The sequence below is a fragment of the Balaenoptera physalus genome (genome assembly GCF_965194825.1).
Source record: "Balaenoptera physalus genome assembly, chromosome: 15".
Classification (NCBI taxonomy): Eukaryota; Metazoa; Chordata; class Mammalia; order Artiodactyla; family Balaenopteridae; genus Balaenoptera; species Balaenoptera physalus.
Window position 1 is genome coordinate 58,038,375 of NC_138894.1, and position 17,039 is coordinate 58,055,413.

The 17,039-nt window shown below is 38.4% G+C and overlaps 1 protein-coding gene across 4 annotated transcripts in view; it reads left to right on the top strand.

Annotated features, from left to right (window-relative positions):
• LOC309644247 (uncharacterized protein) overlaps window positions 1-17,039 on the top strand; it is a 337,219-nt gene that overhangs the window by 78,683 nt on the left and 241,497 nt on the right. For 2 of the 4 annotated variants that reach the window (XR_014254303.1, XR_014254304.1), the window contains one exon: window positions 9,227-9,274. Coding sequence is in view for 2 of the 4 variants with exons in the window: in XM_082427910.1 (XP_082284036.1) it covers window positions 9,227-9,273 (47 nt within the window). In the remaining 2 variants the exon portion in view is untranslated. Of the gene's footprint in view, window positions 1-9,226; window positions 15,756-17,039 lie in introns of those variants that run through there. The other 2 variants (XM_082427909.1, XM_082427910.1) reach the window with 1 other exon arrangement.

The following is a 17,039-nucleotide window of genomic DNA, read 5'->3' on the forward strand; positions in this document are numbered from 1 at the left end:
TGTGTGATTTTTCCATTTGAGATGCTTTATTTTGGCCCTGATATTTTATTTATACCAGCTGGCTTGTTCGGTTGTTCACAAATGTCTCTCTACTTGCTAGACTGGAAGCTCCTTGGGGATAAATTTCCACCGTCTCAACCCTCAAGAAGCTTTGCTTTTTCCTTTCCTTGTAAATCAACCATGGATATCTTTGGACAGTGTTTGATGCTGCCAGTTTTGGAGACATTGTTTGGTATTAGAAATTGCTGGAAGGTAGACAATTTCCCAAAGAGCAAAAATAAGACAGCATCTGAAATCGTCACTTAGACATTATTCTCATCACTCTATAACTTTTGAACCCTTTGCAAGGAATTATAAAAAAAATGCAAGGTAACTAAGTGTTTAGGGGCACATGCCAAGGTACAGATGCAAAGAAGGCCCTCTTTGCCACCCCCCCACCACTGCTTATGATATCCGCTAACAGATGCCACAGACCTGGAAACTGGCACCCCCATGGGCTGTGTGTTTTGGAAAACACTCTAGTAACACCACTATCTCCAGAATATCAGTGAAATAAATGCATTTCAAAAACAGCCCATGAATAAATACAACCATGTGCTCTTTTGGCTGTTTGAATCGTATTCAACTTGGAAATAGAGACGACGGATGCCAATAGGGAAAATTGCACCCTGTGTTCTGAAACTGAGTAAATCAGATAAGGCACAAATCTGAAGGGTTTGAATGGCTTTCAGGGTCTCCAGCTGATGATCCTAGAGGAAGCTAGGGCCATCTGGAAGCCCAAAGACAGTTCTATCAGGTAAATAGAATGAGTAGAGTTAATTATAGCAGTAAATAGAGTTCAGAGCACCTGATTCGTAGGAGCCACGCTGAATGGTACTTCATGTCTCTCATGGGAAGCCAGGTGAACCTGGTTGTGTGACTTTCATTAGTAATGACAGCAGTATGATTTTCTCCCTCTGTAGCTACAGTGACTGATTAAACTGCAGTATTTGGAGGAGAACTGAAGTCAGCAAGCACTTTTGATATTTCCTTTTTAATTTCCCTTGGCTGTGAAGCTCCTTGCTCCCCAATACCAGCACCTTATTATCTCAGCAAGAGCCTCACAGTTGCTCCAAGTTGGTGCCCTTCAGCCTTGCTCTTTCTCTCATGCATTATGAGTTGTCTGGGAGGGCTATTCACATGTCACTGCCTCCCAACAGGAAACAACAGAAACTCTTGCCTATTGCGGTGGTTTTCAGAGTGTGGCCCCTGAAACAGCAGCAACAACATCACCTGGGAACTTCTTAGAAATGCAAATTCTTTGTTCCAACCTCAGGCATACTGAATCAGAAACTCTGAAGGTTGGCCCCACAATCTGTGGCTTAACAAGCCCCGCAGGTGATTCTGACTCCTGCTAAGGGTTGAGAACCACTGGCCTATTGGATCAAGTGGGAACTCTTTCTATCTTCAAGGTTCAGTCATCTACTCCGGTCTGTCGATTCAGTTCTGTTGGTATTTAGTAAACACAGATTCTGGGTTGGGGATTTACATTTGCTCTCTGGCTAGCTTGAACCCTAAATTGTCATACTTTGTATTGCCCAGTAAGTTTTTTTAAAATAAATTTATTATTCATTTATTTATTTATTTATTTTTGGCTCACTGGGTCTTTGGTGTTTTTTTTAAAATTTATTTAATTTATTTATTTTTTGTCTGTGTTGGGTCTTCCTTGCGGTAGGCGGGCTTCTCATTGCGGTGGCTTCTCTTGTTGCGGAGCACGGGTTCTAGGCACGTGGGTTTCAGTAGTTGTGGCTCGCAGGCTCTAGAGCACAGGATCAGTAGTTGTGGCGCACGGGCTTGGTTGCTCCATGGCATGTGGGATCTTCCCGGACCAGGGCTTAAACCCGTGTCCCTTGCATTGGCAGGCGGATTCTTAACCACTGCGCTGCCAGGGAAGTCCATGCGTTGGGTCTTAGTTGCTGCGTGCGGGCTTTCTCTAGTCGCGGCGAGCGGGGGCTACTCTTTGTTGTGGTACGCGGGTTTCTCATTCCCATGGCTTCTCTTGTTGCCAAGCACGGGCTCTAGGGGCGCAGGCTTCAGTACTTGCATCGCATGGGGTCAGTAGTTGCAGCGCTGGGGCTCTAGGGTGCGCGGGCTTCAGTAGTTGTGGCTCACAGGCTTAGTTGCTCCGTGGCATGTGGGATCTTCCTGGACCAGGGATCGAACCCGTGTCTGCTGCATTGGCAGGCGGATTCTTAACCACTGCACTACCAGGTAAGTCCCCCCAGTAAGTTTTTTATTTATTGATAATACCAAGGAATATGATGTTCCATATATATAAAAGAGAATCCCATATGACAAAGACATGTTCTTTTATATGCCAAAATATTAAATACTGGTAAAGATTTTTGCATTCCTGTACTAATTATCCTTAGCTAGGTAACAAATTACCCTAAAATTTGAGGCTTAAGACAGCAAACACTTATTATCTTACAGTTTCTGTAGATCAGGAATCTGGGTGCAAGTTAGCAGAGCACCTCAGTCTCAAGGTCTCTTACAAGGCCCCAGTCAAGGTGCCAGCGGGGCTGTTGACGCATCTGATAACCTGCTCACTCATGGGTTGTTGGCAGAATTTAGTTCCTTGTGGGTTGTTGGCCTGAGGATTTCAGTTCCTCACTTCATGTTGGTCAGAGGCCTCCCTCAGTTCCGTGCCCCATGAACCTCTCTACAGGCAGCTCACAACATGGCAGCAGGCTTCCCTCGGAGCAAGCAAACAAGAGAGAGAGTGGCAAGCAGGACAGAAGTCACAGTCTCTCTGTACCCTAATCTCAAATGTGACATCCCATTATCTTTGCTGTACCTGTACTTCTCACTTTCTGATCCAGAGCTTCTCTGAACAGCAGGGTGAGGGATGCCTGAAGGAACCACTCAGCATTCACCTACAACGTTTTAGTTGATATACACCCATGGGTTCATTTTAGCTCATTTTTTATTTGGATAGTGAACTTTGGTAAACATTTTTACCAGATTTTATACACATATTTAGATTGCTAGAATTCAGATGGTAAGGGACACCTAACTTTTGGATCCCTCCCATAATCCTAGGGACCTCTGCATCCTTGTATGCCTGTCACCCTCTTGGATTTTGTTTTCTTGATCTTTTTTCAAACCCCTTAGCTATTTAGTAGTTCATCACTTGGATTTGTTTGTTTATAAGTCTTCTTAAATTTTATGTGGAAGGAAGAAAACAGAAAATCATTGAAGATAAATGGAGTTCTTTATTCAAACCAAGCCCTTGGGTAAATATTACAGATAGGCATTACTTTAGTAAATAATAAAAAGTAAAACTTACTTTTACTTACAGACCCATGGGAGGTAGAACTTGGAGAAGGCAACTGGAAATCATTTGTATATCAAACAGTATTTGATATATAAGAAGACACATGTCAAAGTTTCCTTTTAGTAATGATTTTTCTTGGTATATGTTTGTTTCACAGATGTTCAGAATCATATTTCTTAGTGAAGTTTGGTACATCCCTCTGGTAGATGCTGCCAGTTCTCTAGGCAGTATTCATCTGAACACTCCTCATTAACATAATTCTGATTTTGTTTAGGGTAGCCAAGTGCTCAACTGAAAATTTAAGTGTAGTCCAGTTCCTGCTAGCGAGTTGTAAGTGGGAATTGCTAGGTGAGGCTTCTGGGAAAACTCTTTATAAGGAGGCAAACTAAGCTGGCAGTTAAGCTTTACCCTTTGACCCTTATGTTCTTTCTGCCTGCCACACGGGTATAGTGTTGCAGAGGAATTTCCATCTGCCATCTTGCAACCATGAAGCAACAAGGGTGAGGAAGAAAGCCTATGGTAAAGATGGCTAAGAGCAGCCACCCGATAAGCACTGTGGTACCATGCTAGCTTTGGAGCAACTAGATTTGGACTTCCTGATTCATGAAAAAAAAACCTTATTCTTTAAGTCACTATTATTTGGCATTTCTTACTGTTACATGCAGCCAAACCTATTTCCTAATATAATCTCCTAAATCCTTTTATTTGAGGTTTTCTAAAGATTCCCTTTCAGATTTCCTACAATTTTGGTACTTCTTTCTATTTTTAAGAAGCACAAATTTATCTACAGATACATCTTCTATTAAACTAATTCAGTAAGAAAAGAGTATAATTTATTACAAAAATGATCTGGTATTTTACGATTTTCAAGCTGAAGCAAACCTTAGCAATCCACGAGTTACTGAATATTTTATCACTACCCAAAAAATTTATGATTTGTAAGCTTATTTTCTTGTTTATTATGTCTCCCTTATTGAATAGAGTACCAAAAGGAAAGGGACATTGTTATATTCCTCACTATATTGTCATAAGCTAAAGCTAAAACAATGTCTGCCAGATAATAGGCAAATGATAAATACTTAATCAATGAACGAATGTAGTTATCTAAACTTCATCTAATGAAGAAACAATCTTAGAGAGATTATTGTTTATCCAGCACCACAAATTTATTCAACCATTTGTGACTGGTAAAAATGGTCATTTCATATAGGTTCAACCTAAAAGTGGCAGAATGGAGATAAGAATGGAAGTCTTCTGATTATTGACCCAGTACTCTTTTCATTGCAATATACTGACTACTGGTTATGATTCAGATTGCAAAATTATTCTGCATTAAAAAATAATTTACCGTATATTATAGCTTATACTTCTGTATATTTAAAATAGGGTCCAATTAATAAAAATGTCACTTATATTCAACATTCCAGGAAAAAGGAGGAAAGAAAATTAAAGTTACTTGAGGAAGAGTTAGGCACTCATTATGTGTCATTACACTTAATCCTCATATTAGTTCCATTTCACAGATGATAAAACCAAACATCAGTTGGGTAAATAGTCTAGACTGGGGTTTCCCAGCTACTAAGCAGTGAGGCTGGGTAGGTCTCATTCTAAAGCCTGTGCTCTTCCTACTGTACCAGATGCTACTTTACTGATTATAACCTGTAAAGCACTTGATAAATGTAAATTATTAAATTACCTACATCCTCCATTTAATTGACTTCATCAACCTCAGAAGCATAGTGATATTTATATCTAATAAAGAACATTCCTGCTACCTTTAAAATGGATCCACATTTTTAACAGCAGACAGCTGCTTCTGGTTAGACAATTTTCAAAGTTAGACCATGGAACATTACAAGGCAAGACATTTGAAATTTTTCTCCAGTTCTTGTTCATGCATCAAATCTATAATTTCTTGACCACGTAAGATTTGTACAGTCTGTCTGTACACTTGAGTTAGTTAACTAGCGGCTTAGAAAAAAGGAGAAGTGTGAATTCAGAAAAGCAGCTGCTTCTAAATGGAATGATGTCAGGCAGTCTCAAAATAAGCTTGGTCCAAGATTGCTTATTCTCCTGTGAATTGGTTGGTACTTCTTGAAACTTCCTCACTTTGCAATGATTATATTAAATCACTTCTCTATTTCTGTAAGATTAGGCTATCAGTGGTTTAAAACCTATTTGTAGAAACCAGCCTCTTTTTCAAATGGAATCTTATGTGAAACATTAGTATGTAAATCAGATAAGATTAAAAAAAACCCAAAATGGTGATCTCTGAAATGGGAGCCCAGAGGCACATCAGCTGTTCTCTAGCTGGGGTCTAGAAAGGAGGATTGCCAAGGCCCTCTGCTGAATGCCCACGTAAGACCTCTAAGGTCCCTTGCAAGTCGAAAATTCTTTGAACTAATGGCTCTGTTGAGTATGTGTTGGTTATCTTATTGCCATGAAAACCAGTTGTATTCAACAAGGGGAAAATAACAGTAACTGTCTTTTTCTGGGAACATCTGGTCTGGAAATTAGAACACTTTAGTTCCAATCCCAGCTTTGCCACTATTTAGGTTTGTTACCTTGGATGCTGTTGCCCATCTATAAAATGAGGATAAAACATTCTCTACCTACTTTATTTTAAAATACATTTTCTTGTGAAGTTAAAATTTCCCTTTGACAAAAATTAGAGTACAATTGTAAGGTATTGCCTTCAGGAAGTTATACGACTAGAGGTGTGGATGTAGATTTTTTTATGCCAAAGTCATTGCTGTACGTTACTACCTCTGTTTATATTATAATTATAATAAAATTAAAAGCTTGAAATATAAGTTCTATTAGTGCCTGGCATAGGGGTAAGTATTCATTTTCATTTGTGTGTAGTTACAAGATTTTTCCAGAAGAAAGTGGGAGAATTCCTTTATTTAAAAAAAAAACAAACTTGGTTTTTACAGAGTTGATAGTTTATCAAATTAATGCATAATCCTTATTAAAATACAGAAATAAAAAAAGAAATTCCCCCATCTAGACTTACAACAAATGACATTTTAAGATATTCAATATACACCTAAGATACAGACAGAAAGACAGTAAGTAGGTAGATAGGTAAATATAGGTATGGTGAAAATGAGACTAATTGGTGAACAAAAATGGGAATCATACACTACACGTTATTTTAAAGCAAAAAATAACTTTTTACTGTTATTTAACGAAGTTAAAGGAAATTGAAGTGAAACTGTAAGAACTGCTGAATTTTAGACAAATGTTTCTTCACTATGAAAGTTATTAGTTCCTAAATTTTTTTTGAAGTTATGAAAAACATTAAGAGGTTGGAATCATTACGTAAAAGTTTTTTTAAAATTCTTTTCTAGACTATATCTATGGATCCCATGTGATGCAAGATAAGAAAATTAGCACATTTACTCTTCCACCATACTCTTGATTTTTGTGTTATTACTTACATTCTGTTCTGTGACCATAATTCCCAGTTATTTAATCTCAGTTTTATATTTAAATGAATTAAAATTTCTTTATTAATCCTTTTACAATGGCTTCCATATTCCCTATTCCTATATTATTTTGATTTGATTTTTGTTGGCTGAGTTTCATCACTTAATTTTATTTCCAAGCTTGATACATCCTGTCCTTTTTCTTTATATCTGAGGAGCATCTGCCTGTTGTAATCATTCTGAGTTAAGTTTGGCTGACTAAAAATATCTTTGTCCTCCAACAAACATACACATAAGAGATTTTAACAAGTTGGAAGTTTATTGCTTTCTCACATAATAGAAGTCCAGAGCACCATAAACTCGCCAGGAACCCGTAGTCTTTCCAGCTTACTGCTCTACCATTTCTTAGAGAATGGTCCTTGTCCTCATGGTCTAAGAATGCTGCTTGAGTGCCAGCCATCATATTCAGATTTCAGGCAGCAGAATGAAGGAAGGAGTCAAGAAGGATAGGCCCCCACCTTTAAGGAGATTTCTCTGAAGTGGCACATAACATTTCTGTGTAAATTTCACTAGACAAAACTTAATTACATGACTATGGGATATATAGTCTTTTAGCTGATGGCAATTGTCTAGCTCAAAATCTGTGTTCTCAGTGTTAAGAAGGAAGAAAATGAATATGGAGAAATAACCAGCAACCTTTGCCTGCCACACTTGAATATAGAGTTTGGGGTTATGCTTTCATGCTCTCAAAACTGTGTAGACATGGACCATTATCTTCAAGCATTTGAATATCACTGAGGAGATGTCTGAAGTCAACGTAAGTCTTTCCTCCTTGGAAGTAACCTGCCTTTTCTGCTTGGATTCTCATATGATTAGTTCTTTATCTTTGAAGATGAATGGTTTCTGCAGAATATATCTTGGGTTCACCTTTCTATATCATTTTTTCCAAATACATGGTGTAACTTTTTGATCTGCAGATTAAAGTCTTTATTTCAGGAAACATTTCTTTCATAATTTCTTTAAATAGTATTTCTATCACATCTCTATGTTTCAAGAAGTTGATTCTCCTTTTTACACCTTATCTATAAAATTTTTATATTTTTGCTCTTTTGATGTCTTTCACTCTAGCCTGTCCCTCATGTCTTAACATGCTTTTATCACATTTTCCCTCTATTTTTGGTTGTTTCTAATGTAGCATTCATTTCTGAGATGTTTTTATTTTCTCTTTTATTTCTTTCTCTACCAATGTGCTTTTATCTTCTGTTGTATTTTTTTAAACCCCTGTAATATTCTTTGAGACCTATTTTTACAGCAATAATTTATGTTTAATACATTTTTTCCTTCTGATTACTTACGTATTTGTTTATTTGATTAATTTATTTTAAATAATGTAATAAACACCTGAAAATCTAACATGAAAATTAGTTCCTTGAAAATAATCTATATCTATGTGGCTTCCTTATTGCATCAAAATGCCTCTCCACATCCAAAGTAAGCATTGTCCTGAATCCTACGTTCATCATTTTTTTGATTTATTTGTATATTGTGATATTGTGTCAATATGTATTCCTTCAAAGGATTATATATGTATTATAATCATATATATTATACATATAATATACTACAATATTCTTTATGTTCGTTGTTTATAACTGTGTAAATAGGATACCATGTTGTATGTAAGGGACTTACTTTTTAACTTAAATTGCTGTTATCCATCCATGTTACAGTGTGTCATTGCAGTCCATCTGTTTTGGCTATTGTATAATATTCCAGGGTGTGACTATACCAAAATTCATTTATCTACTTTCCTGTTCATGGACATTTGAATTATTTCTAGGTTATTGTTATGCAAACAATGTTTCAATGAATAGTCTTCCACATGTATCTTTTTATATGGGTCCCAGAGTTTCTTTGGAGTTTACGCCTAGGAGTGGAATTGCTGAGTTGTAGAGTATGTCTAAACAGAATTCTTTATGTAACCTGCAAAACCAGCCTCCTCTCCTTTATGTAACCTGCAAAACCAGCCTCCTAACTCTGTTAGTAACATCCCAATCACCAGCTCCTTTGACACATCCTCCCTTGCTCCCTATATCCAATTGTTTACCAAGCTGGAAGGTTTCTGCCTTCCCATGATACACCCATTTCTCCTGTTCAAGCTTCATTAATTCTCCCCTGGACTCCCTATTCCTAAACATCATTGTTAATAAATTCCAATCACATAATTTCCCTGTCTATGAGATTAAGTGGACCCATAATCCAGCATTCAAAGCTCTCCACAATAAGGCTCCAGACTAACTTTTCTGGTTTAATGTCTCCCTATTTTGGTAGTGGAGAATGGTAGAGTGAGAAGGGACCTTAGAGATCATCTGGTCAGACCCACTTACCTACAAATAAGGAAACGGAGGCCCAGAGAGGAAAAAGGGTTTTATCAAGGTCACATATGTGATCTGTTTGAACAATTTTGTTGTTATTACAGGTGCTTCAGGAGGAAGGCAAAGAGATACCTGTGATCTTTCATCTTGAGGTAAGGACAGTGGAGTGGAATAGTTGTAGGTAAGGAGAATGAGCATGGTTACATCGTACCAAGAAAAACATTGAAACTATTGGGCAGGTAGAAAAGAACATAAAGAGCGGACTCTTCTATTACCATGCTGAGTGTAACAATTATTGCACTGTATTAAGATATAATTGTTGTTTGGGACTGAAAGAGTGAACCTGTGTTCTTGAAGATGGTCATTGTGCCTGAGAGGCATGTCTTCCTCAGAAGAAACCAGAAAGAGGAGATGGAGGGGCCCTAGATGGGTGGTTTAGGTAGTAGAGTTGAAATTGAAATCTTTCTCCCTCTCTCTTTCCCTCTCTCTAACCCACCCCCCCCTTTATCTCACCTAATCTGTCAGTCTTGCTTGTGAAATAATAATAGTATTTACTGAGTGCTTTCCATTTGCTAACTGCCTTACCTAGATTATCTCATTCAATCCCCACATCAACTTTATGATTATTTTACTTTACTATTATTATCCTCATTTTACAGAAGAGCACATTGAGCAAAGAAAGAATTTAGGACATATAGCCAACAAGTGAGTAGTAGGTTATGAAATGTCACTCTTCAGCTTTAGACAATTTGAGGAATAAGAAACAAGAACTCAACTGTTTATGCCTAAAATTGGCTGTCTTTATCTGGGAATAAAGTGTAGACACTGTAGATGCCTTGTGGAATGGGACAGGTCCTGAGCACCTTGGGATTGAGCTCATGTCAGAATGATTCAAAATTTATAATGTGTAAGTCCTTTACATTTTCTTCTTTGTGTTTGTTTTCCTTTTGGCCTCCCTTTCCTTTTGCTTAATAAAGCAGGTCCATTTTGTGCTAGGTGACCCTAGAGAAGATCTTTTTAGTTTGTTCACCTTGAATCAGAGTGCTCAAGGGGCAGCAGCATGCTCATGGAGGAAGAGACCTCCTTGACAAAAAAAAAAAAAAGGTGAAAGTCGTGGAGATAGCCCTCCTACGATCTGAAGAGCTGCCCTGTCTCTTCTGGAGAATTCCCTTCCAGTGTTAAAACCTAGAATTTTAGACAGGTTTTAGACAGAAAGAAAATGTTGGCCTTTTGGAACTGGAATGGTTCATGATAAAAAGCAAGTAGGGAGGGTTATGGGAAAAGATCAAAGCAAAGGGTTGTCATCTTTTAACTGTCAATCAGTTAAAATTGGTAAATATTTATTGTGAGTCTGCTGTGTGCTAATCTAATCTAGATATGATCCTTGCCCTCAAAGTCAAACATCAAAGATGAAAAGGTAAATATGTGCATAAGTGGATTTGAAAAACAAGTTGAAAATACAAGGCCTGTCATAAAGCAACGTCCCAAATGAAGGGAACAGTTAGTAAACAAGTTCTGTAAGTGTGACAAGGAGAGAGAACTCAGTGGGCTAGGTGATCTTCCACTGTGAAGGAGGAAGGACTTCAGCTAGATATTTAAAAAATTATAAATGTTGGATAAGTGGAAAGGAAGGGGAAATGTCAGGAGTGGAAATGAGGTACCAGGAATATGTAAGATGGTTAATAGTGGCCTTTCTGGCTTGAACTAAGAGTTTCTTTAAGGGACTAATAGGAGGTAAGGCCTGATGGAGGGCTTTGAATGCCAAGGTGAGGAGCTTTACTTCACCCTGTGGAACATGAGATACTCTCAAAGATGTTTGAGACAGGCAGTGAGACAATGAAGGTTACTTTTTAGGATGGCTGGTCAGTAGGGAGATAGGTTAAGACATTGTGGTAGAAAAACCTCAACGTTTCAACAGTAAATGAATTTTCAGGAGATTTTTAAATGTGTCAAATGTTTAGGAAATGTGAAATTCTTTTTTCCTTATGCTAACTGCTGACTTGTGTCCAGGAGAAAGGAGGGAAAAGAGCAGGCAGAATTTTATCTAAAGCAGAAGACAGTTACTTTGCTAACATTTACCTGCATTGCTGACATTTTGGGGACAACTGTGGCAGAGGCCACTTCCTGACCAGTTCTCAGTCCACAGATTGAATGTGGGAAGATGGAGGACTTTCAAAATTGAAGACAAATAAATACCTCAAAGGCCAGTGTGATGTTTCTTCCTCTTTTAAAATGTTTCTGCTTCATTAAAAAAAAAAAAAAAAATATATATATATATATATATATATATATATATACATATTTTGTCAAAAATCTCTCTTTATACTAATAGGATTAGGACATTTCATGTAAAGAGAACTGGTTCCCTGTTCTTAGCTAGAAGTTTCTGTAGGCCCAGCATTTCCTTTGGAAATTAAACACTTCATAGACAGGGTCCTCAGCTGATAAGGATACAAGGCTGTCACACTCAGGGATCAAAGTGTTGCCAAGATTGCTGATGGTGATAGCTCTTGCTGGGAATGCTCCATTACCAAACAGACATAAAGAGCCAAGTATCTGCTCTAGGCCATCAGAGTCAGGTGGGGAGGATGGATGTAGAACAGTTTTCTGGAACCAGGGATGCTGAATTGAAAACAAGGAGGCCCTACTGGGCAAGATTTGGGGTCGGGATGGAGATCACTGGAACAAGGAGCATGGAGAGGACTCATGAGTAGTACTCAGGTCTACTGGTACCTAGTCCAGTGCTCTCCCCACCACATCAAGCTGCATATTTACCTATATACAGTTTAGAACCTTCTGTCACTCTCTTGCTCCCTCCTTGGCCACCTATGATTGCTTACCTAAGTGAGAAGTTTTGAGCACACTCCTATACCAAACCTGCCTTGGCAAAGAGTGGTCTGAGGCAGACGTTGCCTCAGAATCAGATTTATATATCACAGGACTCTGATTGCCTGACCTGACATATCTTTAATTGGTCCTAACCTCTGCTAGCCATTATCCATTAACCTACCTGCCCGTCTATTTTTCTGACATCTGATGACTAAGGACCTGTACTTGTACCAGTATGAGACTAGCCAAATCTTTGCTCCTTTGGTGTCCATACCGAGAATTGAATCTGTATCAATATGATTATTCACTTTTCATGTGGTTGCAGGTAGTTGTGTTCACAGGCCACATCATTCAAGGCAGAGCTCCTATCTAACTTGTGATATGAATTTCAACCAGCAACTAGGATATGAGACCCCATGGGGCTTGGTTCCCTTTGGGATAACAGTGCTGACCTGGAGAGCTGGGATCTAGGAATCAGATCAGACCAATGGGGGACGGGTCACTGGAGAACAGACACAGCTGCAGGTTCTAAGAGCAAGCTCAGTCCTAAGAATGTATCTGGAGACATTGGATGTACAAACACATACTTCATGATTGGTGGGAACAGGAGGTATTTAGAAATTTAGGCAGGTGGGCAGGCAGCTCATGGAAGTCTGGAATTAGATAACAGAGACCCAGCCACATGATTCAGTTCAGGGGTGAGTGTTGATGATGGCAGTAATGCTTAGAAAGAGAACGCAGAGCTTTGGTTCAGGAAGAACAAGGGGTCTGAAATTTTTCCCAACCAGAGGCATAGTTATTGGCTCTCCTTAAAAGGCATCTTCAGTCCTGTCACCTTCGGGGACATGTATAATCCTTCCTCCTCTCAGCCTGTTCCTCTATCATCTCTGTCCTCTGCTATCAACCCAAATCTAAGGCCCTGGTTTGGCTTTCTGCTTACTCCATTGAGTTTTTCTCTCTTCCCAGAATGTACTTATCAAGAAGGAGCTATTGTCAGCTTTGTGCATGTTTCGGTTGATCCTGGTTCTGGGTATGTTGACCCTGGTCAGTGGCTCAGGACTCCTACATACCTGGAAGAAGAAGTTTGACATGATGGATCTAAGTAGTTTTCTGGGACAGTGATGAGGTCATAGGAATAGGAAGCTAGTTAGTAGAACTAAGGTCCCGGGAGTAAATAGACTGGATTTGAGAAAAAGGGCAAAATGCTACATGTTGGAACTGAGCCAGCGAATCTCAAAGTGATTCTCAAATTTTTACCCCCTAAGGTCAGTGTTTATCAATCTTCAGTAAGCTTTAGAACTAATGCCTGTGCAGATTTTGCCTCCATAAGTCTGGGGTAGGGATTACATTCTAGGAATCTGTAATTTTCCTTGTATATTTTCCAGAAATATTTTATGCATATTAAACAAAAACTATGTATGAATTTTCTCCTTTTCATTCACACGGTAGCATGCCATACACACTGTTCTGAACCTTGTTTTGTTTTGTTTTGTTTTTCACTTAACAAGATTTCTTTGAGATCTTGCCATTCCTGTATATAAGTTTCCTCATCGTTTTTGATGACTACATAGTATTTCAGTGTGGGAGTAACCATAGTTTGTTTTACAATCTTCTGCCAATGGACATGCAGGTCGTTTCTAATCTCTCCCAACTGTAAACAATGTAGCAACAAGTACCATGTACATATGTCATTTCACACATAAGTGATTATATCTGGATAAATTCTTAGAAGTGGAATTACTGGGCCAAATGATAAGTGATTTTGTGATCTTGATAGATACTGCCAAATCGCCCTTTACAGAAGTTGTATCAGTTTACACTCTTACCAGCATGAGCACCATTTCTTCATGACCTCTAGCCAACAAAGTATATTATCAAATTTTTTGACTTTGCCAATATGGTACATCAAAATAGTATCTCATTGGTGGTGTTGTTTTTTTTAAATTGATTTTTGGCTGCATTGGGTCTTCGTTGCTGCATGTGGGCTTTCTTTAGTTGTGGCTAGTGGGGGGCTAGTCTTCGTTGCGGTGCTCTGGCTTCTCATTGCAGTGGTTTCTCTTGTTGTGGAGCATGGGCTCTAGGCACGTGGACTTAAGTTGTTGTGGCGCACGAGCTCAGTAGTTGTGGCTTGCAGGCTCTAGAGCACAGGCTCAGTAGTTGTGGCACACGGGCTTAGTTCCTCTGCGGCATGTGGGATCTTCCCAGACCAGGGATCAAACCTGTGTCCCTTGCATTGGCAGGCGGATTCTTAACCACTGCACCACCAGGGAAGTCCCTCACTGGTGTTTAAGTTTACAGTTCCTTTACCATAAGAGAAGAGGATGAGAATATTTTAATATGTTTGAGTCATTTGTATTTTCTTTTTGTAAAATCTGTTCATTTCCTTTCACTATTTTTCTACTGTATCTTTTGATCTTTATTTTATTGGTTTTTAGAAACTCTTTATACATTAGGGAAATAAATCCTTAGGCTGTGATATGAGTTGCAAATATTTTTCTCAGTTTGTCATTTATCTTTTGAATTCCTTTTGGTGACTTCTGCGGGACAGCTTTTTATGAAAGTGTAACTGTTACTGAATTAATTAATATTTTATTTAGTGACTTCTGGGTTTTAAGTTATACTTTGAAAGGCTTTTCCCACTCCAAGACTGAAAAATTATTCCACAAATTCATCTAGTACCTTTATAGATTATTTTTAAAAATTTAAATCTTTAAGTCACATAGACTTTATTCTAGAATAATATGTAGAATTTGTTTGCAACTTATTTATTTTTCCCAGATGGCTATGCAGTTTCCCCAACAACATTTATTGAATAATCTATTCCTTAATTCATCACTGCCCATGACTTGAATTGCTCATTTTATCATATTCTAGATTTCTATATGAATTTGTGTTTAACTCTGAACTTTCTCTTCTGTGACACTACTACAGTTGACCCTTGAATAACATGGGTTTGAACTGTGCAGGTCTACTTATGCACCGGTTTTATTTGAATCCTCAGATGTGGAACCGTGAACAGGGAGGAACTGTGGATATGAAGGAACTGTGTATATGGAGGGCCAGCTATAAGTTATATGGAGATTTTCAACTGCATGGAGAGTCAGCACCCCTAATACACATGTTGTTCAAGGGTCAACTGTATATCGGTCTCTAATAATTAAACCACACTGTTTAATTATTCTAGCTTTATAAGGTAGTTCTAATGCAGGTGATCCATGGAGTACACTTTAAAAAACACTGGCTTAGGGGCTGGTGCAGTACAAGCCCCGTGCAGAGTAGGATTATGAGTTGATTTCAGCAATGAGGAGAGGAAGGCTACCAAGAATGGCATTGGGGGAAAAAAATGAAGATTTCTTAATTCAAGCTGAATCCATCTGTTTTCATGTTTTCCTACTTTCTTATTAACAAATGTAACTTCACTTTGACTTTTTTGGTAGGAATTCTTGCCAGTTGTTAGTTTTGTTTATTTGTATGGCTCTTAAGTTAAAATAAGAAGTACATTTACATGATAGGCATTATTTATTCAGTCCACATGTATGGATTTATAGACTCATGGACTCATTGCAATAGAAAACGAGTGAAGTAGATCAGAAAGTATATCAATATGCTTCTACATACACAGATGTGTGTACACATACACACTCAATTCACTCGTTCCTTCAACATGTGTTAATTGAGCTCCCATTATACTGCGAAGTAGTTTGATAAGTGCTGGGGTACAATAGGTAAGAAAAAAATTAATGCAAATGAAAAAACTTGTATTAGTTTCCTAAGACCGCTATAGCAACGTACCATGAACTGGGTGGCTTTAAAAAACAGAAATTTATTCTCGCAATTATGGAAGCTAGAAGTCCAAAATCAAGGTATCAGCAAGGCCATGCTCCCTCTGAAGGCTCCAAGGGAAAAATGCTTCCTTGCCTCTCCCGAGCTTCTGCAATCCTTGGTTGTCTGCAATCCTTGACATTCCTTAGCTTACAGCTGCATCACTCCAGTCTCTGCCTCCATCTTCACATGACTGCCTTCCCTCTGTATGTGTCTATGTCTCTTCACAACCTACTTTTAAGGACACTAGTCGTTGGTTCTAGGGCCCACTCTAATCTAGTATGACCTTATATTGACTTAATTATATCTGCAACAACCCTATTTCCAAATACGGTCATATTCATAATTATCAGGGGTTAAGACTTTAACATCTTTTGGGGGATACAATAGCACTTATCAAAATATAAAGCAGAAATAATATCTATATTAATCAGACCCACTTAATTGATCAAGTTAGTTTTAAAACATAATTTTAAAATAATTGCCTGATTAACTATTTCATTCAATCAAATAGGAATGAAGACAATGGGAATAAGAAGTAGTGAAATCATCAAATTTATTGGACCTCCCATTAACCCAGATCATCTTACTGTATACAGAAGCTGCATTAACCAAGCTGGTGGCTTGGGTTGTCAGGAATAGTGGGATTTGGGATACCCAGGAGAGAGAGACCCTTTGGAAGGGGAATTGGAATGGGGCCAACAAGAAAAGTCTCCACAATTTCATGGAGGGTCTGTGGTCTGCCCTTGTTAAGGCAAACTACCCCAACTTCTGTGGAGGAGACACAAACCTGGGCTGCTTTTTCCCTTGGAAGAGCTAGTAGAAACCAAAATACACCCTCCTTGACTGCCTTGTTCCACTGAGACTGCAGAAAAACAAGCTACTCAGCTTCTCCCCCTTCCTGACCTCAGGAACCTTGGCCTCAGCCAACCTTCCTTACGGTGAGATCTGCTTCAGGCCAAGAATATGATTCTCAAAACATATTTCTATGTCTTTGGTTTCCTACCAGGCTGTCCCTTTTCCGGAGCCAATATTTTCATGCAGACGGCAAAGTGACTGTGGTTAGGATTCCATTTTATTATCTCTATTAACATTATTTTTTTTAAGTGTAGTAACAGATTCAGAATTAAGAGCTCTAGGAGGAGCCCATATTTTCCTACTGGTGACAAGAAGCACTGTAACAGAAGTTCTATCTGGCAGGAGATGTGAAAAACATTTTAGTTGCTACGCAGAGAGCTAGCCCTCAGCTAACAAATTTGTTTTCAT